This window comes from Equus quagga, chromosome 3 (assembly GCF_021613505.1).
Source record: "Equus quagga isolate Etosha38 chromosome 3, UCLA_HA_Equagga_1.0, whole genome shotgun sequence".
Lineage (NCBI taxonomy): Eukaryota > Metazoa > Chordata > Mammalia > Perissodactyla > Equidae > Equus > Equus quagga.
In genome coordinates, this window is record NC_060269.1 from 94089431 (window position 1) to 94116306 (window position 26876).

Genomic DNA, 26876 nt, shown 5'->3' on the forward strand with positions numbered 1-26876 from the left:
AAACAGTCAACACGTATTATTTTTTACTGGTGAAAGCACAATAAATATTTTGGAAAGCTGGTCACAGTACCACACTGTTACATCGCATAAATAATACTTTAAAAATGTGCTCCCTTTTTTTATGGATGAAGATACATGTAGTTTACACTATCAAAATTGCAGTGCTAAAACTATTGTGATGATTCACATACCAAATTAAGGAAGACAAATTCATCTCCATGAAGAAACCATAGGAAAGTAGCAGCTGACAACTCATATGAGGTTGTTCTCAATGAATTTACTCCAGGTTTCAGAAACCAACCAAGTTCACCTATTACTTGAGGAAATGGAGTCATAGTTTTGGGGCATGGGTGGTGGCAAAGAGAAAGAAGTCCCCAAAATTTCAGCCGATGGACTAAACACTAAAGCTTTTTCTTTTCTAAGTATCTCCTCATAGTTTGCCCCACAAAGTTGCTATAGTTCTTGTCTGAGAAACATAAAGTGGACTGTGGAGCAAGAACTCCTCCAAGAAGGCCTATGACAGAGTGAGCAGCTACCTGTGGCCATGGGCCCTTGGGACTCAGCTGTGTACTTGAGGAGTGTGCCATGCTGTGGAGGTTTCCGAAGCTCAAAGAAGAGTTCTTCAGGTGCTGTCTCAGTATCTCTCACTACCAACTGAAGTCCTGCAGTCAGGAGAATAAAGCATGGTGAGAAGATATGTACATTAAAAACCGACTGTATACGCTGTATACACTAAAGCCACAGGCCAGGCTGGAAGCCATGTTGTGAGTAATCTGATGGTTATAAGAAAGCATGTTTAATTCCAATCAACCACAAAAGAGTGAACACTGATAATATAGTCAATTCCCAAATTACAAGTAGGGTCTTCCAAAAGTTACCTTACAAGTGGGTAGTTCTGAATTCAGAACACCTTTCTTCTTCCATACCAGTATGGAATGGAAGCCCACATACAAGGATGGGTATGGAAGCCCACAAAATGTTCAGTCCTGATCGACTAGGGTAGGTTTTCTTCCAGAAAATACTCCCAGAAACTGTTTTTGCTTTTCGTTGTTTCTTCCTTCTTCTTTCTCTGAATCCACAGGAGGGCCAAGTTGTGTTAATAGTGGCTGTTCTGGCCATCACGGAAGTGACAAAGTAAGGTAAAAGTGAAGTCGTCTTTGTATGTATGGCTGGTTTGTGGGTTATCTGATAATTAACTTTAGGCCAATATCCACATGTAGAAACTGATTAAGGATCTGTTAGCACATCCGACAAAACTCACAATATCCACTGTTTGCTCTTAAGATGCTCTTGGTAAAAGAATAAACTTCTAAAGAGTAAGTATATTAATAAGTAAACAAAAATCACATACAAAAGGACTGGGCCAACTCTAACTCTTCACAGCTTCTGAAGGTTATTGTGATCTGTCATTCCTCCTGTTGCTCTTTACATTCTCAATAGAAAACAAGAGCAGTCATCGAAACCGCTCCCGTCTATTCTCCCCTCTGCTCTCCGATACTTTATATTTTAGTGATGGCAACAAATCAAACTCCTGGAGGCTGGAAAATAAATTCCATCACTGAGCATTGGCCTCTGAAGGGTTTATTTCCTTCTCTCTGTGCTACTTCTATTTGCATAGAAATGGGCAGAAGGAAGGATATGGATGAGAATGCCTGCAACTTCTGGAAGAGGAGGTCACTACCTTTTGGTAACCATTAAGAGGTCTGAACAGGGACTATTGCTGAAATATGGTCCTATTTCCAAAGCCATGTTTCTTTCAGGCTCCCAGTTCTTACCTATCGAAGTGCTGCCGCCTGGGCTGACCTCAAGCAATGGAGCTGTGACCTGGAACGCGGCCGGGAGTTGATCAGTGGGAAGTAAGTGAATGGTGAGGACCATCTCTGGGCTTGTGTGCTCTCCATCCGAAACTAGAAAGGGTAAACACACACACACACACACACACACACACACAAATCAACTTGTAGTCTGGTCACCTTCAGGCTATTTCCATAAATATGTAGCTTTTTTAGATTAACTTAATACTTTGAAGAGATGCTTACAAATGGAAAAAGTGAGCAAGCAAGAAAGATACTGTGGGCTATTCTAATAAAGCTTTTTCTACCGAGTAACAAAAAGGCTAAAGGATCATAATAACAGTCATTCTAAGAAGCAAGTTTCACAAAAAGGTGATGTTAAATGTTAGTGGAAAGGAAAGTAATACAAAATATGCACTCTTAGATGATGCTAGTAACGGCTTTTATTTATGGAATTATTTTTTGATTCAATTCCTTCTTCCAATGTTCCAGAGAAATATTTTCTTTCAGGAAATCTCTTAGAAATGACATGTATATGTCTCATTAGACAATATATTTATACATATTTTGGTGAGAAAGATTGACCCTGAGCTAACATCTGTGCCAATCTTCCTCTATTTTGTATGTGGGACGCCACCACAGCATGGCTTGATGAGCGGTGTGTAGGTCTATGCCCAGGAAAAACCCATGAACCCCAGGCCACCAAAGTGCATGAACTTAACCACTACACCACTGGGTTGGCCCTGATGGTAATTTTTTAAAAGGACAGAAAATACCCATACAAATATCCCTAATGGCAGTTGTTTGGAAGTAAGCAGACCCATTTTTACCTGGTCATTATGTACAAGGCAATAACTGGAAGACACCTTTGTAAATAAAACAGTGACCTTAAGATTTTATTTCTCTGGATTATCTGACATCCAAGTGAACACTGATCACCTGAGGGAAATGAAAGCAGAATTGCCTGGCCCTTGACTCTTATTTCCATTTCCCTATACCTTAACACATCCTCCCTTCTCTAACAGCCAGGTTTAGAAGAATACCTGTACCACCAACTTGATGTGTTTGTCTGTAGGGGCTTTGAGAAATCTGTACTGTTGATTATTTAAAATGTGTAATACGCTTGCACATGGGTTGGTTATAAGAAACAAGTTACCTTCTTCACTTTCTTCTGGACTTAGCAACAAGTCAGTAGAAATCTGACCTCTATTTAAGCAAAATAAAGCACTGCTCAGTGACTCCCAGTAATGAGTCCACTCAGGTTTTAGATTTGCCTTTTCCCTGAGGATAGATCTAAAAGATATGGCTTGATTTTACAAGGTACTTTCCATGTCCTAGAGAAGTCCAGAAATAACCCTACTGAAGGAGAGAAGACATTGTCCCTGTAAGAATGAAGGTTTTAGGCTCTGGTCATTCTGTCAAACGTCAGAATTAGCACCACTGCTTCTTTGTTTAGGCTCAGTCTTCCCCTCTCTGGATCATCAAAGATAGAGACAGATTACTCTTAACTTTGGGGGGTTTGGGGACACACATATAAACTTTTCCATAAATTTCAGTGGATTCAAGATTCTTTGAAGTCCCTGGACTCTAGGTGAAGAACCTCTATGTTAAATAAAATAATTGCAAAATATAATTTTATTTCTTATCTTTTACATTGATTTTATTTTTAAGTGGGGGGCGCCTCAGGGAGGCTTCAACATCATTACTTTACAGAAGAGGAAAGAAAGGGCCCTAAATCTTAAAGAGCTTTGGTCATACCACACAGCTGTCAGCGTGACCAAGGTATATCCTTGCCTCCGTAAGTAAATGGAAGAAAGCTATTTTCTGGTACATACTACATATCAAGAAAATATATCACACAGGTGAAGGGTTTTGCAAGCAAATATTAAGAACTTACAATCAAAATGTTTGCAATTGCATGTCTAGCCCTCTCTTTAAGCAATGTTTCTGATTTCCCTGAGAAAGAGTCAAACTGCCTCTTTTGGTCACATGCCTCCTGCGGGCACCACTCACCACGTGTGTTTACCTTGCTCAGAAAAGCTCTGAAGAGCATCTGCGCTTGTCCTGAAGCAGCCACATCAGGATTATCAGCTTTCCTTCTCATCTTAGCTGATTAACCAAGTGAGCTGTTTGCCCTCATTCTAAGGGTTAATGTCAGGGCTTGGGCTTGTTGCTGCCTTAGCTCATTATCTGCCCAGTGAAAGTTCTCTCCCTCAGAACTCTCCTAAAGGAGATGGCTTCTTTCCCACCAGATTCCAAATTTTTTCCTCCTTAAAAAAAAGAACCTCTTACACCCTTCACAACAATTAACTCAAAATGAATCACAGACCTAAAAGTAAAATGCAAAACTATAAAACTCCTAGAAGATAACATGCGAGAAAACCTAGATGGTGATGCCTTTTAGGTACAACACCAAAGACACAATCCATGAAAGAAATAATTGATAAGCTGGACTTCACTAAAATTAAAAACTTCTGCTCTGTGAAAGACAATGTCAAGAGAATGAGAGGACAAGTTGCATGCTAGGAGAAAATATTTCCAAAAGACACATCTGATAAAGGACTGTTATCCAAAATGTACAAAGAAGTCTTAAAACTCAACATAAGAAAACAAACAACTCAATTAAAAAAATGGGCCAAAGACTAACAGGTACCTCACCAAATAAGACATACAGATGGCAAAGAAGCATATAAAAAGATGCTCCACATCATATGTCAGCAGGGAAATGCAAATCAAAACAATGAGATGTCACTACACACCTATGAGAATGGTCAAAATCCAGAACACTGACAACACCAAATACTGGTGAGGATGTGGAGCAAAAGGAACTCTCATACATTGCTGGTGGGAATACAAACGGTGCAGTTACTTTGGAAGACAGTTTGGCTGTTTCTTACAAAACTAAACATATTCTTACCATCTGATTCAGCAATTGCACTCCTTGGTATTTATTTATCCACAGAAGTTGAAAACTTATGTCCTCACAAAAACCTGCACATGGATCTTTATAGCAGCTTTATTCATAATTGCCAAAACTTGGAAGCAACCAAGATGTCCTTCAGTAGGTGAACAAATAATAAACCGCGGTACATCTAGACAATGCAATATTATTCAGCGCTAAAAAGAAATAAGCTATTAAGCCATGAAAAGACACGGAGAGACACCTTACTAAGTGAAATAACCCAGTCTGAGAAGGCTACATGCTGTATAATTCAAACTATAAGACATTCTGGAAAAGGCAAAAATAAAGAGACAATAAAAAGATCAGTGGTTGCCAGTGTTGGGAGTGGAGGAGATGAATAGGCTGAGCACAGAGGATTTTTAGGGCAGTGAAAATACTCTGCGTGATATGTAAATGACGGATATACATCATTATACATTGGTCCAAACATATAGAATATACAACACCAAGAGTGAACCCTAAGGTGAACCACGGACTTTGGGTGATTATGATGCGCCAGTGTAGGTTGATTCTGGTGAGTGATGTTGATAATTGGGGAGTCTGTGCATGTGTAGGGGCAGAGGGTATATAGGAAATCTCTGTATTTTCCTCTCAGTTTTGTTCTAAACCTAAAACTGCTCAAAAAATAAATTCTTAAAACATCACTCAACAATAAAAAAAAAGGAACCTCAGGCAGAAACAAGATAAATTAATTTAAGGTCAGCCCAAGGTCTATTTCTTTTACACTGTATAATAGGTTCAAGGATCATTTAACTTAAAGTTCTGGAGAAGTTAATAGTTTACCCCTTCAACTATTCAAGCTTTCAGGTGAAAGCTGAGGCTTGGAAACTGAACTGGCACACTACCATGATACTTATTTTTCACGACCCACACACAGAATCAGAAACTTGTATTAAAATCCTGGTCCTACTGTTTACCATGTGCGGACACCTGGGCAAATTGTTTACTCTAATGACCCTTAATTTCCTCAGGTTTAAAATGCTAAAAATAATACTGGTCCTTACAATATTGTTATAAGGATTAAATAAGACAACTCATATTGTAAACTGTTTTGTCAAATGTAAAATATTATAATCTGTTGCATATTATTACTAATTGTATGAATTATTTGGAAGTCTGTCACTAGAAGTGAGTTGATAACTGGGTTAATATCAACAATGACACAACGCTAGAAAAAGAAATAAAAGGCATTCAAATCAGAAAGGAAGAAGTAAAACTGCCATTATTTGCAGATGACATGATCTTACATATAGAAAACACTAAAGACTCCACCAAGAAACTGTTAGAGCTAATCAATGAATTCAGTAGAGTTGCAGGTTACAAAATCAATATACAGAAACCTGCTGCATTTCTATACACTAATAACTATTAGAAAGATCAATTAGGCAAATAATCGCACATACAATTGCATCAAAAAGACTAAAATACCTAGGAATAAATTTAACAAAGGAGGTGAAAGACCTGTGCACTGAAAACTATACACCACTGATGAAAGCAATTGAAGCAGACACAAATAAAATAAAAAGATATTCCATGCTCATGGATTGGAAGAATTAATGTTGTCAAAATGTCCATACTACCCAAAGAAATCTACAGATTCAATAAAATCCCTATCAAAATTCCAACAATATTTTTCACAGAAATAGAACAAACAATCCTAAAATTTGTATGGAAGCACAAAAGACCCCGGATAGCCAAAGCAATATTGAGAAAGAAGAACAAAGCTAGAGGCATCACACTTACTGATTTCAAACTACATTACAAAGCCACAGTAATCAAGAGTATGGTTTCAGCTTAAAAACAGACACATAGATCAATGGAACAGAACAGAGAGCCCAGAAATAAACCCACGCATATATGGTCAATTAATTTATGACAAAGGAGCCAAGAATATACAATGGAAAAAGGACAGTCTCTTCAATAAATGGTGCTGGGAAAACTGGACAGCCACATGCAAAAGAAGAAAACTGGAGCCTATCTTACGCCATACAACAAAATTAACTCAAAATGGATTAAAGACGAACATAAGACCTGAAACCCTGAAACTCCTAGAAGAAAACACAGGTGGTAAGCTCCTTGACATTGGCCTTGGTGATTTTTTGGATTTGATACCCAAATCAAAGGCAACAAAAGCAAAAATAAACAAGCGGGACTATATCAAACTACAAAGCTTCTGCACAGCAAAGGAATCTATCAACAAAATGAAAAGACAACACACCGAAACGGAGAAAATAAATGCCAATTGTGTATCTGATAAGGGGTTAATATAAAAGACATATAAAGCACTCATATAGCTCAATAACAAAAAAACCCAAACAATCTGATTAAAAAACGGACAGAGGATCTGAATAGACATTTTTCCAAAGAAGACATACAGTTGGGCAACAGGTACATGAAAAGGTGCTCACATCACTAATTACCAGGGATATGCAAATCAAAACCACAATGAGATATTAGCTCACACCTGTTAGAACAGCTATTATCAAAAAGACAAGAAATAAGTGTTGAAGAGGACGTAGAGAAAAGGGAACTCTTGTGCACTGTTGGTGGGAATGTAAATTGGTACAGCCACTATGGAAAACAGTGTGGACATTTCTCAAAAAACTAATTATAGAACTACCATATGATCCTGCAATTCCACTTCTGGGTATTTATCTAAAGAAAACAAAAACACTAACTTGAAAAGATTTCTGCACCTCGATGTTCACTGCAGCAATATTTACAAATGCCAAGATATGGAAACAACTTATGTGTCCACTGATAGATGAATGAACAAAGAAAATATGGTATGTATATATATACACACACACACGCATATATATATGCACACTCACAATGGAATATTATTCAGCCATAAAAAGAATGAAATCTTGCCATCTGTGACAACATTGATGGCCCCTGAGGGCATTATGCTAAGGGAAATAAGTCAGACAAAGACAAATAACATATGATCTCATTTATATGCCGAATTAAAAAAAAAACCAAGCTTATAAATACAGAAAAGAGATTGGTGGTTGCCAGAGGTGGGGGTGGGGGATGGGTGAAATGGGTGAAGGTGGTCAAACTTACAGTTATAAAATAAATGTCACGGGGATAAAATGTACAGCATGACGACTACAGTTAATAATACTGTATTGCATATTTGAAAGTTGCTAAGAGAGTAGATCTTAAAAGGTCTCATCACAGGAAGAAAAATTTTGTAACTATATATATATGGTGACAGATGTTAACTAGACTTATAGTGGTGATCATTTTGCAATATATACAAATATCGACTCATTATGTTGTACACCTGAAACTAATACAATGTTACATGTCAATTATATCTCAATAAAAAATGTTTTAAAAAACAATGACACAACACTAAAATTTACTGTTGATTCAAGTGTGATTTTTAACCCTCAAAGAAGAAAGGAAGGCCTGGGAGTTTGAGGGAGGTGACTTTCTCTCCCACCAGGAGTTATCCCTACATGAAATATAACAGGACATCCGGATGATTGATTTAATGGAACAGTCAATCCCAACTAAACAGCTATTTAAACATGCCATTCATGGTCAACCACACTCACTCTAGACGTAACAAGAAAGCTTATCCCTTTTTTGCCCAGCATAGACAGTACGTCTGACTCTGCTTTTACTTACTGGCACTCCGCTTCTAGGGCACTATGAACTAAAGCTGGGATGCTGAGGTCTTCTACACACAACTTGCACAACTCACTCTCTGGGTCCTAACACTTTTCCCTCCAGTAGTAAGGCATTCAATGAAAGGCTCTATTCAGGACTATATACAACCACTATTCATTAGCTGAGTATCATGTTGGGATGATTATGTGCCAATCATTGCCCTGGGAGCTTTACATATACAGTCATGTGCCACATAACAACATTTTGGTCAACAACAGACCGCATATACCACAGTGGTCCCAGAAGATTAGTACCATACAGCCTAGGTGTGTAGTAGGCTATACCATTTAGGTTTGTGTAAGTGCATTCTATGATGTTTGCACAACAACGAAATAGCCTAATGATGCATTTTTCAGAATGTATGCCCATTGTTAAGTGTATTGTATTGTAAGTATGACTATATGTAATTATTATTTATTATCCGCATTGATAGACAAGGCACAAAGAGATTAAGAAACTTTCCCAGAGCATACTGAACCCCAGGTAGTCTGGATCCAGAGTCTAAGATCTTAACCACTATTACCTCTTTTTAACAGATATCAGGACAAGTTGAAATGGGGCTTTAAACAACACTGATCTTTAGGATCATTGGTGGATTATTTTTTCCTTTGACTACAAAGTTAAGCTATTACTATTTAACTAGCCATGTGATTATTTTGGAAGAAACTTGTCTTATGTAACCGTTAAGTAGTTCTTAGAAAATAGCTAAAAGTAATGATGAAGGGAACAAAAAGAAAGGACTAATAGGGAAGGGAAAATTTCCATTTTCTAATAAAATTGAGATTAAAATCTTCACCTGTGAAGTGGAATTTCACTGATTCTGGGAGACCTGAAAGAACAGAAGACAGAAATCAGTATATTAAAAAACCAGAAAATCAGTATGTTAAACATTTTTAGGTCAGAAATAGATGGGGAAGGTACAAAATATGGGGCAGAGGTTAGAAAAGTAAACGATGTTTTAATCTAAATTATTATGGTTTAAGGAAAGATCACCAGTTCGTATGCTAATATTATGCTGAATTTAATAGTGCCAGCACTAATTTTAAGTAAGAAAAAGAACCACACAGTGGAATAATTTTATATCACAGCAGTTAGAATGATTTATGATACATTCATTCAGATCTCATTTTATCAGTATATAAAATCCTACAAATCAGTGAATGTGGGTGATGTTGTATATCACTGACAGGCTCTCTGGTGGGTCAATTCCATTGTAGAATTGAGTGATGCCTGGGACATTGATTTACACACTGTAACGATGTGAGAGATTTATCTTGCGGCATTTATCCCATAGATTATACAGGACAGGACTCTGTTCTCTCTCTAAAAAAGCTCTAAGAACTCAGGCAAGTATAGCGGATACAGAAGTAACTTCAACCATAGCTGACATGTTTTCTTTCTCTCTAATCCCAAGATGTCCCAAATTTCTTGTAAGTAGGGATTGGAGAACCATGAACATTTTCACTGTCTATTCGTTACCCAGTTACTAAACACTGGGGATACTCCTTAAAGAAGAGGCCTGCCCTCACCCTTAGAGAATTTCAGTCTAATTGAGTTAATCATTTTCTAGACAATTGCATTTATATAAATAATGGCAAATATTACTTTAAATGTTTGCCATCATTTAAAATGTAACTCTAAAATTATTTCACCGATGTTCAACTCACCATAAGAAATCACCAGCTGTTCTGTATGAATAAAGCTACTATATAAAACTAATACTCTACATTAATCGTGTTATATGGTACATACATCTTAAAGATCAGAAAGAAATAGGCTTCAAGATTTTTAGAGTCATTCCAAGGCACAGAAATATTTAGGGTAGGAATTCAAAACTCCTGCTTTCCAGTCAGCAGCTTTGATTACCGGACCAGGGGGAGAAATAAGAAATGGCAAGGATGGAGGCTATCTTGGCTGAGTGGAAGGGCACACACTGGCTTGAATTAGAAACAGTTTTTCTTTGGCTCAGTCTTCTCCTCCTTTAAAAACATGCCTTCTGTCAAATCCTGGTTTTAATCCCAAAAGGTCAGCTGCATTCTCCATTCCTACATGGAACCTTCCCTGAGGTACTGCAGGATCCTCCTTACTAGATTCCCCTCACCCATCCATCCATCCACTCTGGCCTCCTCCCCAAATCCATTCACATAACTGCAGTCAAAGAATTTCTTATGAAAAGCCCTCTTCCCATATCTTAAAACCTCCACCAGGTTCTTAACTGTTCTTGGGATAAAAATCTAAATCCCTACAGGTTTATAGGGCCTCTACAGTCTGGCCTCTCTCTCTCCCTCCAGGCTCATCCTTGCTCTGCTCCGCCCTCCACATTCCAGACACACTGACTTTTCTTAATCCCCAGTACGCCACATCCTCTCCCTCCCCAGGGCCTCACATGGGGCATGTGCCTTTCCTTCAGGAATGTTCTCCTGATTATCCCAATATGCACACTTAGCCTGGTGAGCTTCTACCCATCCCTCCACTGGGAATCTCTCTCTGGGGCACCCTCCACTGAACCCTCAGTCTAGGTCAGTCTTATTAGATTCCATTCCACCACTGAACATTCTTTTTTCTTTTCAGAGCTCTTATCTCAGTCTGCAATTAAACATTCACTACTGGGATTATTTATCAAATTCTGTCTCTACATCTAGATCCCAAAACTCACCAAGAACAGGATTCATGCCTCTTCTTGTTCACTACTACATCTTCAAGATCTCACTCAGCGATTGCCAAATAGGAAGCAGAAAATGAATATATATAGAAAGCATGCCTGCATGCATGAATAAATGGAAAAATGATGACCTGAGCCCAAACTACATACTGACCCACAAGTCTCAAGCTATTTTGAATAGCTATACAGCAGTGCTACCAAACTGTCCAGAAGGATTACAGGAAGAGTTAGGGAGAGCCGGCCATGAAGATCTACAGAGAGCAGGTTGAGTGCCTCAAAATAAAGAAGAGAGCATTACCAGCAAAGGAGAAGGCCATGATCTCCTGGAGGTGGGGGGCTGCAGTAGGAGGACGGTACATGATTTTGCCCTGGTTAATATCTTCCTGTGTGAAATACCGGATGGGAGAGTGAGGCTGGTCCTTGTGTTCGATGATGCCTGGGGAAGAAGAGACTTGGCATGAGCATGAACAGTAATTCTGACGGCTGAATCTGACCAGAGCCATAAAGATGCCTTTCCTACTTGAGAGTCTCTTATCCTTCAGGAACAACTGCTCTCAGGTTGTTCTTGGTCTACTATTCTCCAATTATTTAAGAAAAGCGCAAATCTGAAACCCAAATAGACTCTTCACTAGGATTCAGTGACTATAAACAACAGTAAGATGCAAACTACTGCCCCTAACGTAGCTTAGACTAGGTAATCCTCCAGAAGTCATAGACACTAAACCATAATTATGAGATCCTCTCAATTGAGTTTAAGTTCAAAGGTCAACGTCGCTGGAAAAATGGCACAGACTGGTCTTCTGGTGAGGCTGTAAAGAGATTTTTCTCAATCTACCCTCTTTTCTTCAGAAACTCCTTAGTCTCTTGATGATCTTGGCAACAGTGCCATGGATTTTGACTATTCTAAGAACTGGATTTGCAATTATTACTCTGCTTTAGGGGTTGCAGATTTGCCTGTTGTTTCTAAATTTTGCAGGTATGGAACTGTGATAATTTTTCATGTCCTATTAACTCTTTAAAAGGAGGACACATGTGAGGCTTGGTGTTGAACTAATTCAAGTTCTGAGGGGCTGGGAGACCTATGGCCATTCTCCAGAAGAAGGCCCAGGCTGCCGGTCTGAAAGAACGTCATCTCCTCCCTGGCAACGTAGGGAGAACAACTCTAGCGATGACTTAGGAGACTAAAAAAAGGATGGATGACTTAGACGTTTAATTTCTTTGGATTTTATCAAAAGGGTAATGGGCGGATTCCCCGGCACGGCACCAGACCGCAAGCTGCTGCTGGGCTCACGGTCTCTGGCGCACGGGTTGGTGCAGGGGGCGCCCGGACTTCCCATACACATGCTTGGGGACATGGTTGGAGCTCCAGCACCCGGCCCTGCGGCCTAGGGGGAGGCTCTGGGGTCCCGCACCTCCCCGGCAGGGAAAGCCTCTGCTCGCCATTAGCAGGGAGGCCCCGCCCAGAATCCAGAAGAAAGGGAAGCTCCCGGCGGGTGGATTCCCCGGCACGGCACCAGACTGCAAGCTGCTGCCGGGCTCACAGTTTCTGGCGCACGGGTTGGTGCAAGGGGTGCCCGGACTTCCCGTGGACGTACTTGGGGACACGGTTGGAGGTCCAGCACCCGGCTCTGCGGCCTGGGGGGAGGCTCCGGGGTCCTGCACCTCCTTGGCAGGGAAAGCCTCTGCTCGCCATTAGCAGGGAGGCCTCGCACAGAATCCAGCACAAAGGGAAGCTCCAAGCGGGTGGATTCCCCGGCATGGCGCCAGACCGCAAGCTGCTGCTGGGCCCACGGTCTCCGGCACATGGGTTGGTGCAGGGGGTGCCCGGACTTCCCGTGGACATGCTTGGGGACTGGGTGGAGCTCCAACACCAGGCTCTGTGGCCTGGGGGGATGCTCCAGGGTCCTGCACCCCCCCAGCAGGGAGGGCCTCTGCTCGCCATTGGCAGGGAGGCCCCGCCCAGCATTCAGAACACCAGGAAGCTCCCTAGAGCAGAATTCCCCACAAGGCAGCAGCATACAAGCCACCGCCAGGCCCACGGACTCCGGCCGTGTCCCAGACGAGGCAAAGGGCTCCCAGAGATCCTGTGAGAGTGGAGTGGGGCAGAGTGGAGCTCCGGTGAAATGGCTACGTAGCCCTGGGGGAACTCCAGGTTCCTACAGCAGACTCAGTGAAAGCCTCTGCACAGCACCAGTGGACAGGTCCCGACTGGCAATCGCAAGGCGGGAAGGCCCTGGGGCAAAAGTAGCACAGCTAGGTGAGCTAACAACAGACTGCAGAAGATACCCATAGCTCTGCTGGGACCTATAGTGGACAAGTGTGATCTTGTGGGCTCTGTTAGGGACAAAGCGGCGATTATAGGTGATCCTGCTCCTGGCTGCTGGGAAAGCCCACAACACCGCTGCAGACCACAAGGAGGGAGCGTGTCTAAGTGGGCTGCAACAGTAGGCACCAGCAGCCTGTGGCCTCCTTGTGATTGCCCCCACAACCGACGAGGGACCCCACAGGACCACTGTGACTACGAGGAGGGGTTCAGGTCCAGTCAGTAACAGCTGACAGGGTTCCTGGTTGGTGCAGTCTAAACAGCTGCGCCCCCCCCCCCCACACACACACCCCAGTCGCAACAAGTGGAAGCAGCGACTAAACTCTATCTCTATGCGGAGGCACAAATCCACGCCATCAAGCAGTATGAAAAAATATATTAAATCTCCAGAACAGAAGGAAAATGATAAGCACCCAGAAAACAATCCCAAAGACAATGAAATCTATAACCTAAATGACAATGATTTCAAAACTGCCATTATTAAAAAACTCAATGATTTAAAAGAGAATTCAGCTAGACAACTCAATGAGTTCAGGAGCTACGTCACAAAAGAGCTTGACACTATGAAGAAGAACCAATTAGAAATACTGGAGATGAAGAACACAATGGAGGAGATTAAGAAAAATCTGGACTCTCTGAACAGTAGGGTCGATAATATGGAGGACAGAATTAGCAATTTGGAGGATAGGAATATAGAAATGCTGCAGACAGAGGAGAAGAGAGAACTAAGACTAAAAAGAAATGAAGAAACTCTCCGAGAATTATCCGACTCAATTAGGAGATGCAACATAAGGATTATAGGTATACCAGAGGGAGAAGAGAAGGAGAAGGGGGCAGAAGGCCTGTTCAAAGAAATAATAGCTGAGAACTTTCCAAACTTGGGAAGAGAGATGGAACTTCATGTGACAGAAGCCAATAGATCTCCAAACTTTATTAACACAAGAAGACCAACCCAAAGGCATATAGTAGTGAAACTAGCAAAAGTCAACGACAAAGAGAAAATACTAAGGGCAGCCAGGCAGAAGAAAATAACTTACAAAGGAAACCCCATAAGGCTATCAGCAGATTTCTCAGGAGAGACCTTACAGGCTAGAAGAGATTGGAATGAAATATTCAAAACTCTGAAGGACAAAAACCTGCAGCCAAGAATACTCTACCCAGTGAAAATATCTTTCAAATACGATGGAGAAATAAAAAACTTTCCCAGATAAACAAAAGTTAAGGGAGTTCATCGCCACAAAACCTCCTCTTCAAGAAATGCTCAGGAAGAACCTCATTCCTGAAAAATCGAAAAAAGGAAAGGGGCTACAAAATCCAGAACAAAGGAGATAAGCAGAAGGACAATAACACAAAGTAACAGCTCTCCATCAGGACAAAATGCAAAAGAACCGGAAAACAAGTGATAAAATGGCAACAGTAGGCCCCCACGTTTCAATAATCACTCAAAACGTGAATGGATTGAACTCTCCAATCAAAAGGTACAGAGCGGCAGGATGGATCAAAGAACAAGATCCAACAATATGCTGCCCCCAGGAAACACACCTCAGCCCCAAAGACAAACACAGACTCAAAGTGAAGGGATGGAAGACAATACTCCAAGCCAATAATGAACAAAAGAAAGCAAGTGTTGCCATACTTATATCAGACAAAGTAGACTTGAAGGCAAAACAGATAAAGAAAGACAAAGAGGGGTGGTATATAATGATAAAAGGGATGCTCCACCAAGATGACATAACACTTATAAATATATACGCACCTAACACAGGAGCACCAAAATTCGTAAAGAAACTATTAACAAAACTAAAAGGAGACATCAACAGCAATACAATAATAGTAGGGGACCTCAACACCCCATTAACACCAATGGACAGATCATCCAGACAGAAAATCAACAAGGAAATTATAGAATTAAATGAAAAATTAGATCAGATGGACCTAATAGATATATATAGGACACTTCATCCAAAAACAGCAGGTTGCACATTCTTCTCAAGCGCACATGGAACATTCTCAAGGATAGACCATATCTTGGGAAACAAAGCAAGCATCAATAAGTTTAAGAGGGTCGAAATAATATCAAGCATCTTTTCTGATCATAATGCTATGAAACTAGAAATCAACTAAAAGAATAAAGCTGGGAAAGGGCCAAAAATGTGGAGACGAAATGACATGCTACTGAACAAACAATGGATTATTGAAGAAATCAAATATTATCTGGAGACAAATGATAATGAAAACACACCGTACCAAATTATCTGGGATGCAGCAAAGGCAGTCCTAAGAGGGAAATTCATTGCAATACAGGCTCACCTCAATAAGCAAGAAAAATCTTACCTAAACAACCTCAAACGACACCTAACGGAATTAGAAAAAGAAGAACAAACAAAGCTGAAAGTCAGTAGAAGGAGGGAAATAATAAAAATTAGAGCAGAAATAAATGAGATTGAAACAAAAAAGACAGTAGAAAGGATCAATGAAACAAAGAGTTGGTTCTTTGAAAAAATTAACAAAATCGACAAAGCCTTAGCCAGACTCACTAAAAAAAAAAAGAGAGAAGTCTCAAATAAATAAAATTAGAAACGAGAGAGGAGAAATCACAATAGATACCGAAGAAATACAAAGGATCATAAGAGAATACTATGAAAAACTATATGCCAACAAATTGAACAACCTAGAACAAATGGATAAATTCCTAGACTCCTCAACCGACCCAAACTGAATCAGGAAGAAATAGAGAATCTGAATAGACCAATCACAAGTAAAGAAATAGAAACAGTAATCAAAAACCTCCCCAAAAATAAGAGTCCAGGGCCAGATGGCTTCTCTGGAGAATTCTAGCAAACATTCAAAGAAGATTTAATATCTATGCTTCTCAAACTATTCCAGAAAATAGAGGAAGATGGAGCACTCCCTGATACATTCTATGACGCTAACATCACCCTGATCCCCAAACCTGACAAGGACAACACAAAGAAGGAAAACTATGGGCCAATATCACTGATGAACATAGATGCAAAAATCCTCAACAAAATTTTGGCAAACCGAATACAGCAATACATGAAAAAGATTATACACCATGATCAAGTGGGATTTATACCAGGGACACAGGGATGGTTCAACATCCTCAAGTCAATCAACATGATTCACTACATTAACAAAACGAAAAACAAAAACCACATGATCATCTCAATAGATGCAGAGAAAGCATTCGACAAGATCCAACATCCATTTATGATAAAAACCCTCAATAAAATAGGTATAGAAGGAAAGTACCTCAACATAATAAAGGCCATATATGACAAACCCACAGCCAACAGCATACTCAATGGACAAAAACTGAAACCCATCCCTCTGAGGACAGGAACAAGACAAGGGTGCCCACTTTCACCACTCTTATTCAACATAGTACTGGAGGTTTTGGCCAGAGCCATTCGGAAGGAAAAAGAAATAAAAGGAATCCAAATAGGCAACGAAGAAGTAAAATTCTCGCTGTTCGCAGACGACATGATCTTATATATAGAAAACCCCAAAGAATCCATAGAAAAACTATTAGAAACAATCAACAACTACAGCAAAGTTGCAGGGTATAAAATCAATATACATAAATCAGTAGCATTTCTACATGCTAACAATGAACTAACAGAAAAAGATCTCAAGAACTCAATCCCATTCACGATCGCAACAAAAAGAATAAAATACCTTGGGATAAATTTAACCAAGGAAGTGAAATATCTATACAACAAAAACTACAAGATCTTCTTGAAAGAAATCGATGACGACATAAAGAGATGGAAAGACATTCCATGCACATGGATTGGAAGAAGAAACATAGTTAAAATGTCCATACTACCTAAAGCAATCTACAGATTCAACGCCATCCCAATCAGAATTCGAATGTCATTCTTTACAGAAATTGAACAAAGAATCCTAAAATTCATATGGGGCAACAAAACACCCCGAATTGCCAAAGCAATCCTAAGAAAGAAGAACAAAGCTGGAGGCATCACAATCCCTGACTTCAAAACATACTACAAAGCTACAGTAATCAAAACAGCATGGTACTGGTACAAAAACAGATGCACAGATCAATGGAACAGAATTGAAAGCCCAGAAATAAAACCACACATCTATGGACAGCTAATCTTTGACAAAGGAGCTGAGGGCCTACAATGGAAGAAAGAAAGTCTCCAACAAATGGTGCTGGGAAAACTGGACAGCCACATGTAAAAGAATGAAAATCAACCATTCTTTTTCACCATTTACTAAAATAAACTCAAAATGGATCAAAGACCTAAAGATTAGGCCTGAAACAATAAGTCTTCTAGAAGAGAATATCGGCAGCACACTCTTTGACATCAGCTTCAAAAGAATCTTTTTGGACACCATAACCCCTCATATGAGGGAAACAATAGAAAGAATAGACAAATGGGACTTCATTAGACTAAAGAGCTTCTTCAAGGCAAGGGAAAACAGGATTGAAACAAAAAAACAGCCCACTAATTGGGAAAAAATATTCACAAGTTATTTATCTGACAAAAGGTTAATCTCCGTAACATACAAAGAACTCACACAACTCAACAATAAAAAATCAACCAACCCAATTACAAAATGGGCAGGGGACATGAACAGATATTTCTCCAAAGAAGATATACGGATGGCCAATAGACACATGAAAAGATGCTCATCAACACTAATCATCAGGGAAATACAAATCAAAACTACACTAAGATATAACCTTACACCTGTTAGAATGGCAAAAATATCCAAAACCAAGAGTGACAAATGTTGGAGAGGCTGTGGAGAAAATGGAACCCTTGTACACTGTTGGTGGGAATGCAAACTTGTGCAGCCACTATGGAAAACAGTATGGAGATTCCTCAAAAAGTTAAGAATAGAAATACCTTATGACACAGCCATTCCACTACTGGGTATCTATCCCAAGAACCTGAAATCAGCAATTCCAGAAGTCCCATGCACCCCTATGTTCATTGCAGCATTATTCACAATAGCCAAGTCGTGGAACCAACCTAAGTGCCCAGCAACTGATGAGTGGATAAAAGAGATGTGGTATATATATACAATGGAATACTACTCAGCCACAAAAAAAGGACAAAGTCGTCCCATTCACAACAACATGGATAGACCTTGAGGGTATTATGTTGAGTGAAATAAGCCAGACAGAGAAAGACAAACTCTGTATGACTCCACTCATAGGTGGCAGTTAACATATGGACAAAGAGAACTGATCGGTGGTTGCCAGGGGAAAGGGGGGTGGGGGGAGGGCACTAGGGGTGAAGTGGTGTACCTACAACAAGACTAATAATGATGTACAACTGTAATTTCACAAGGGTGTTAACTTTCATAACCTTAATAAAAAAATTTTAAAAAAAAAGGGCAATGGAATGTAATTTTTAGACTTCTGTTTCTTCCAGGGGATTTGATAATGCGAAAGGCTTACATCTAGGGCAGTGGTTGGGCTTGGGAGAGCAGCCTCAGATGTGGGAGCACAATTGTCTTAGTAGAAGCTGATCTCCTTTCCGTGAGGAACAGCCACACCTCTCTGGGAATAAACTTACTCATAAGGCCAAAATTAAGAGATCTGAAGGCTGGGGACTGACGCCAGGGGCCCACCTCTCCTCCAACTGTAGTTCCACGTTTCCATATTCCCCTATGGAGGAGGAATGACTTATCTAATCGGGAAAGGAACTGAGTACGTGTGGCTCATCCCACTGTGGGCTCTCTGGCAGAGCTCCTTGTCCTTAGCACGTACTCATACTGGTCTGCTCCCCTGTCAACCTCACCAGGGCAGGTTCTGTCCCTATAGACAGTGCCTGCATCTGTCCAGTTCTGCCTGTGCATGGGACAGGGGGCTTAATCCAGTGATTGAAGTTACATACACTCGATGTCCTCCAGGACAGTTCTGTCAGCACCAAAGCTGACACATTCATCATCTCCATCTGTCCAACCACAGTGTCTCTCTGGCAATTAGTTCTAAATTCAAAAGACAGGAACAAAGGGTACGAATATTTGTTGCTCCTTAAATCTTCAACAAGTAGAAGCAGACAAAACACCAGAGCTTTTAAGACTGGTCAACAACAAACTAGAAGACAATAGCATCACTCGGAAGATCATTTCCTGCACATCTTACCTTGGTTTGGATGCAGAGGGAGAGTGATATTGTATATAATCTTTCCACTTGGCCTCTCGGAGTTTACAAAGGACAGGGAATGAGGCTGAAGCACAGTCAGGCCATCTTCCCGAGCCTAAACAAAGTTTAAGAAGGAAGAAGGAAAACATGGTGTGATGAAAACAAAAGCCAGAGGCAAAAACAAACCTTATTTAAAAAACAAAAAAACTCACTCTGGGTTTTTAAATTAGTCACACATAGCAAAATTTTCTCTGAGAGTTCAAAAGAACTCTGCTCTGTTACACTGCAGATCTGTCCCAGCCTTAGGACGCTCACAGGGTTACAGAGCCTTTTTCAGGTCTTCTTGCACCCAACTCTCTCTCCCCTGCCCTCTGCCCCCAGGTTTATGTTGGCGCAAGCTGTGGGAGTCCCAGTATGCTCCCTTTTCTCAACATGGAACACATATGAAAGTGAGCCATCACAGCTGCTATTCTTCTCTTTGTAGCTGGATCGCTACATCTCTGCTCCTCTAACTTGCTGGGCTAAGGTTGTATCTGGTAAGAACTTCTCCCTAACCCCGCGCCGCCTCCCCTACAGCTTGCTAACCAGAACTATGACACTTTCTTTCTTTTCTTTTAACTTTGATGATTTCAAAGGGCTAAAGATGAACTCACCTCAAACATTAAAAGAGGTTACCATTTGAATTCAGAAATTTAAAAAACATTTGTTTACTGAAACACATAAAAATAGTATTTCTCTTTGTCTCCACTGTACTATTCAAAATAACTAGATACTGATTTTCTCTTCTAGCTTTCAAGATCCAATGAATGAGTCAAGCGAAATTAATCAGAAGGCCAATGTGTATGTAGTTTTTACTACGCACTTACCTGTGTACATCCATAACCCACTAACAGTGACAATACTCAAAAGAAAAAGGAGAGATTCAGAATATCATAATGAGGCATAACAGTAAGTTGGGGACAGCAGCAAAAACATAGAGTGGAGAGGAGAAAAGGGAAAAGTAGTAGAAGCAAGGGCCCCTAGCCTGGGGCACACATGCTGCTAATAAAACAAAACAAAAATACGCAGTTTGTTGCAGGCTCTTCCTAACTGATCCCCGAAGGGTTGGAGTTTGACACGCTCTCCTGCTGTCTGAAGCTCTGCTTCTTTCAGAAGGCTTTTCCTCATTTAGGAAAGGATTAAGTAGGGCTCAGTAATTCTCATAGAGGAGGGTGTGGTGTTCTTCCTTTCAACCATGAAAAGATTGAAGGTTGTAGTTGCTTTGTAATTGTCCCCAAGGCACGATCATCCTGGGAGAGGCAGCATTTGCAGGTTAGGACAACCCCCCTATAGTAAAGACTCATATTTCAGGCCACTGCTCAGGTCTGGAATGTAATGAGCAAGGAATACCAGAATTGCAAAATAGCAGCTGGTCTCTCACCCTAAAATAAAACAAGTAAGGACAACAAATTAAAAATATATGCCCTACATATGGTGTTTACAGCCCACAACTGTGTGTACCCGTCTATAAACGTGTACACATGTGGGCACAGACACATGGACAAAAAAGTGCAGGCTCAGTACATTGTCCCGTACTCTTTGCCACCCTTTTAATCTCAAAAGCATCAGAATAATTGAAAATTTGCTGAGTATTATGGGATATTTTTGAAAATCTACATGCCCCTAACAATAAAGCGATAAGAAGAGAGAATTACCATGGACACAGGACTATGGCAAAGGGAAATATGTTCCAGCTAAGATAATAGATATTTTATTATGGGATTTATGGATACTATTTCTCTACTAATAGAAATAGACTCTTGGCAGAAAAAGTAAGGACTTGATTCTCTGAAGACAGCAATACTGAGGTTGAGATAGATCAAAGTATAATCAATTTTAATACTGGCTATTTGAAACACTCAATATTTATCAATTAAACATAGTAAGAAATGAGAGATTAAATTTCACAGAAATCATTACAGAAGACACTTTTTTATTAAAATAACTGTCAAGAAAAGAAGATTACAGAATTATGGCTTTCATAATCCCCATATTACCTCTGAATATATCCAGACTCCAATGCCTCTCCCCATTGCCATTGCTACCACCTGCTGGGAGCCACAATCTCTCCCCTGGATTTCCAGGATGGTCTCCCAGCTGCTCTCTTGTCCTCCCTACAGTCTATTTCAGCACAGCAGCCAGGGCGATCCCTTTAAAGAGGACAGGAGACCTCTGGTCGACACCCAGCAATAGCTCTCCATTTTACTCAGAATAAAAGCTAAGTCTCTACAATGGCCTATGCGGGCCACATGATCAGCCCCCGCCCCTACCACCGGCTTAGCACCCCAGTGAATTCATGTCAAATACTCTCGCCCTCACTCACTCGCTTCAGCCAAAGTGGCTTCCTTGCTGTCCCCTGAGCATCTTAGCATGCTTCCAAATCAGTGCCTCTGTTCTCTAGGCCTGGAATGCTCTTTCCTCAGCTATCTGCCTGGTTATCTCTCTCGCCTCCTGCAAATCTTTCTTTAAATGTCATTGTCTTAATAAAGCCCACCCTGACCACCTTATTTAAAACTGCAATCTAGATTTCTCCTGCTCCCACCACTACATTTCCAGTCCCCTTGGCCTTGATCTACTTTTTGTTTTACCACAATACTCTCACTAACTTGCAATATATGAGTTACTTCTTTATTTTGTGTATTACTTATTGTCTATTTCTCCCCAAGAGAAACCAAACTCCACGATAACATGGATTTTTGTTCATTCATGGACGGATCCCAAGCACCAAACACAGGGCACATGGAAGTACTTGATAAAAATTTAAGTGAATGAAAAATATTATGAAAATATTCAGCTATAAAATAAAAGAATAAAAATATTTCTTAAAACAACTCCATCAGTAATTTTTTAGAATATTTTTCATTGTATTTCAGCGTCACTTAAAGAATTAGAGGGGCAAATATTTTAACCCTTACGCCTTAGCAAAGTGTGTTGTCTTAAACCTTTAAACTTCCAGGTCAGGATTTATAAACAACATTATCATTTCACCCTCCATTAAAAGAAAGATCACTTTCACAAGCTGACTGCCATTCTACCAAAGCAGTAAAGCCCGTGGTGGGCCTGAGAAATTCGACTCCCATAAAAAATGAGCAGAAGATCAAATAAGTAAAATGGCGGTCCTACCAGAAATCAGGTTCTCAAATAGTTTAGTTAGGACAACAAAATTAATTTGTTCATATATTCATGTAGGAAATATTTAGTAAGAACCTACTATGTGCAAGGTACCAAGCAAAGAGCTGTGGGAGATGCAAGATGAATCAGATATAGACCCTTTTCTCAAGGAATTTCAGTTTTTAGTAGGGGAAAATCATAAATAGCTGTAATGTAGAAAATGCTAAGTAGTGTGAAAAGCTCAGATAAAGCACAACAGAAATTCCAAGGATAAAGAAACATTTCCAGAGATGCAGATAATAATTCTACTAGTTTCTGAAAGGTCTCAAGAAAAAACATGGACACTGAAGCCTGCAGCCATAAAACAAATACAGCACGTCCAGATGTGAGTCTGTATCACAAAAGAAATCAGCTGCTTTAACTGGACTGCTGCCAGTCCCAACAGGAGTGGTTTTAAGAGAACTTTTGCTACAGCAATCATTCTGGAAACAAAAGAAACCAGGAAAGAAAGTCTTATTCAAGGCCTTTCCCTCAACTGGTGACCATGGGCAACGCAACCCTGAGCACTGCAACCATCTGAAAATGGAAATAATAAATATTCTATCTTTCACATTAAGAGATACTGCTTTATATCAGGCATTGTGGTAGTTGCTGAGGAAGATACCATGATTAATTAATCAAAGATTTTGCCCCTAAAGATCTTCTAAGTCAAAGAGTGGATGGATTACTTGGAAAACTGTGAGTTGATGGGAATCCATTAATTTATTAGCAGAATAGTACACTACGTATGCTATGTTATTGATAGGTAAATATGCATGTTTTCAGACCTCCTTGCCCAAATTTGATACATATTCTAAATGTATACATCACACATGTTTATATATATCTTATAATATTATACATACCTGTATACATCTTTTATATACATAAGTATGCAAGGAGCTTATATTTGATGAATAACAGAGTTACAGAAAGGCCACAGAACAAATTTCCCTTTAGACAGGTATTCAATGAAGCTGCTTTTCAGTCTATACAATTTTCCTGTGGAATCTCAGTTATGCTTGAGGATTTAATCACTACCTGCCATTAACAATTCTCAAAGGTTTATCTTCCACCCAGAATATCTACCGATCTTCTTACCTGTCCTAAATGAGCACACTTTTTATAAGCAATTCCCCTTTTCTCTCTCCCTATCTCTATCCCCACTGTCCCCCACAGTGGCAACCACCATTCTACTTTCTGTTCTAAAAGTTTGACTAATTTAGATAGCTCACATAAGTGGAGTCATTAGTATTCGTCTTTTTGTGACTGACTTATTTCACTTAGGATAATGTCTTTAAGGTTCATTCATATTGTAGCACATGACAGGATTTCCTCCTTTTTTAAGGTTGAATAATATTCCACTGTTGTACACATCACATTTTCTTTATCCATCTATCCACTGAAGGACATTTAGGCTGCTTCTACCTCTTGGCTACTGGCTGTGCAAGCATCTCTTTGAGATCTCACTACTTCTTGATTCTTATTGCCATTGCATGGGGTTCGTGCCACTAACCTCTCCTGTTCTAGATGACTGCAACAGATTATTTCTTGGCCTCCTTGTTCCCTGTCTGGCCCCTGTCCAAGGTGTTTTCTACCCTGCAGCCAGAATGATCTTCCTAACTGAAAATCTGATCATGTCACTTCTCTGCTAGAAATCCTTCAATATCCTACTTGTCCCAACAGAATTTAAAATGGAAACTTCATCCTATCTTTAATGTCCTTCATGATCCCACTCTCATTTCTTGTTTTTCTTCACCTAGGGATTTATGCTGTAGCCAGTGGAACTCTCCGTACTTCCTCAAACATGTCGTGTTTTCCAGTGTCTACATATTTTTTTCACTTGCTGCTCATCTACCTGGAATAAATCTCCCCTTATTTCTAGTCTAGATAAGTGGTTCTTCAATTGTGGTGAGCAGAGCATCAGCAACAGTATCACCTGAAACTTGCCAGAGACGCAAATTCTCAGCCCTACCCCAGACCTACTGAATGAGAAACTCTGGGGCGGGCTTCAGCAATCTGTGATTTAATAAACCCTATAGGTGACCCTAACGCAGGCTGAAGTGTGAGACCCTGCTCTAGAGATAATTTACCCTTCAACCAGCTCTGTGCACCTCCTAGAGGAAGCCTTCCATGACCCTCCCCAATGCCCCACTGGACTAGATATCCTCTTATTGCTGCCATATCATGGCTCTGTCATGGCATTTATCATTGTATTGTCATTGCTCATTTATTTGCTTGTCTCTAAATTCTTTGAGAATAGAGACTATGATTCACGGTCATTGAATCTCCAATGTCTTCCACAGCACTTGGCATAAATTAGGGGCTCAGAAGTATTTATGATTGAATGACTGAATGAATGGAGAGGTGGATGCCATATATGTATTTAGCATATGTATTCATAATGTATTTACCAAATACGTGCAAAACTTGTGTGCTTAGGTGAGTTTGAATCACTGAATTGAGAATGTGTTTTTGTCAGATTATAAGTGTGTCCTATAGTAATGGCCGTAATTAACGTCAAAGGAAATATAAACAGTGTATATTTTAAGGAATGAAAGAGTAGGCCAACCACATTTCATGGTAAATTAACCTTTTTGACCGTAAGTTACACAGGACAGACATAATTTGCAAACATGCAACCCCAGACCCTAAAGGTTAAGTAACTTCAGAGGTCCCTAGAGATCCACAGCAACAGGGGAGGAGCGCTGCCATCTTCATGGCTCCTGGCCCATTTTTTCCCTCTAAAACCCAAAATAACACTGCATTAGCATTTGGCAAGAAACATGTATGCACATTTTTCTTTACACTTTAGAAAAAATTCTGATCCAAGTCCCTCCAGTCAGAATGATGAATTATAGACTTTATGGTGCTACTGAATTATGATTTCTTTAAATTACGGTTTATGGTGGAAATGCCTATACCAGCTATTCATTAAAAACTTTCTGTTTCCCCCTTTATGTCTCTGTCATGCCCCAGACCCATAATTTCTAAAACTATAGCTGCTCTCTTTGTTGTGGCTCAAGGCTGATACACTATGTTGGAGTGTAATTATGTGGGCGCTAGCTAAAACGTGGATCCATAATGATTAATTTACAAGGTCTTGTATGCTTGTGGCTCTGTCTAGAAGAGGGGTTTTGGCATTACATACCCCTAGATATAGGGTTACAGTGGAGTTGTTAATTGTTCGAACTAAGCTTCATGCCTGTACCAATTTAACTGTCACCTCGCTTCAAACCTTTCCATGTGCCCACATCCTTTCCCACACACCATGCAAGACCTCTTGCAATCTAGCTCACTGACCTCCATATCTTCACCATGCCTCCTCTGCCTTCCTAATTTCTCTAGTGTTATTGAGCTCTTGCAGTTTTCCCAGCAATCACATTCTCTCTCACCTCTGGGTCTTTGCATGTGCTGTTTGGACGTCTGGTAGTGCCCTGTGCCATGACCTCTCCATTGCTTCCAATACGCCCCCCGAGAACTTTCACTTGGATAATTGCTACTTATCTCTCTGGATTCAGCACAGATATCACCTTCTCCAGGCAACTTTTATAATAGAAAGGAAACTTCTAATAGGGCTTCTAAAACATGGCATAACAATTTCTCCAGCTAGGTGGAGCTATAACTGGCTGAACAATTATACCCAAATGGTATTGAGTAAATGGACATCAGCCTGAAATTCTTTCTAACTACTCAAGGAGAGGCCCTGTGACTGTCTGGAATGCTATAAAAGGAACAGCAGCAACAGATGGCAGGTCGAGATGGATTCCATTTAACTTTCCTTTCACTCTGGAAAGTTTAAGTCTCTTTTTCAAGTCAATGAGAAATGTGTTTACAGGGCTGGTATTGCCTGTATTGTCTGCGTTCTGGGCGAGGCATTGACCAGGTACAAAAACAGGACAGTCTGCCAAATCCCATCAGCATGCCTCCTCCAAGTGGAAACCACGAGCTCTCCCACCCAACTCACGGTCATGTGGAGAGATGCTCCCAGAGAGAGCTTAGGTGCGTCAGGCATCTGTGGTAAGATTGCGATGTTGAACACGCGGCTCTCCAGCTGAGTGTGGGCATCTGTGGCACTGGACACCTGAAAAGAAACGTCATACTGGTGAGCCTCT

The 26876-nt window shown here is 40.3% G+C and overlaps 1 protein-coding gene across 6 annotated transcripts in view; it reads right to left on the reverse strand.

Moving 5' to 3' along the window:
- Window positions 1–26876, reverse strand: part of FRAS1 (Fraser extracellular matrix complex subunit 1) — a 419524-nt gene that overhangs the window by 98680 nt on the left and 293968 nt on the right. For all 6 annotated transcript variants that reach the window (XM_046656854.1, XM_046656853.1, XM_046656855.1 and 3 more), the window contains 6 exons: window positions 26729–26845; window positions 19573–19687; window positions 11400–11537; window positions 9236–9268; window positions 1776–1907; window positions 537–662 (listed from right to left, as the gene is read on the reverse strand). In XM_046656854.1, coding sequence (XP_046512810.1) covers window positions 537–662; window positions 1776–1907; window positions 9236–9268; window positions 11400–11537; window positions 19573–19687; window positions 26729–26845 — 661 coding nt within the window. The remainder of the gene's footprint in view (window positions 1–536; window positions 663–1775; window positions 1908–9235; window positions 9269–11399; window positions 11538–19572; window positions 19688–26728; window positions 26846–26876) is intronic.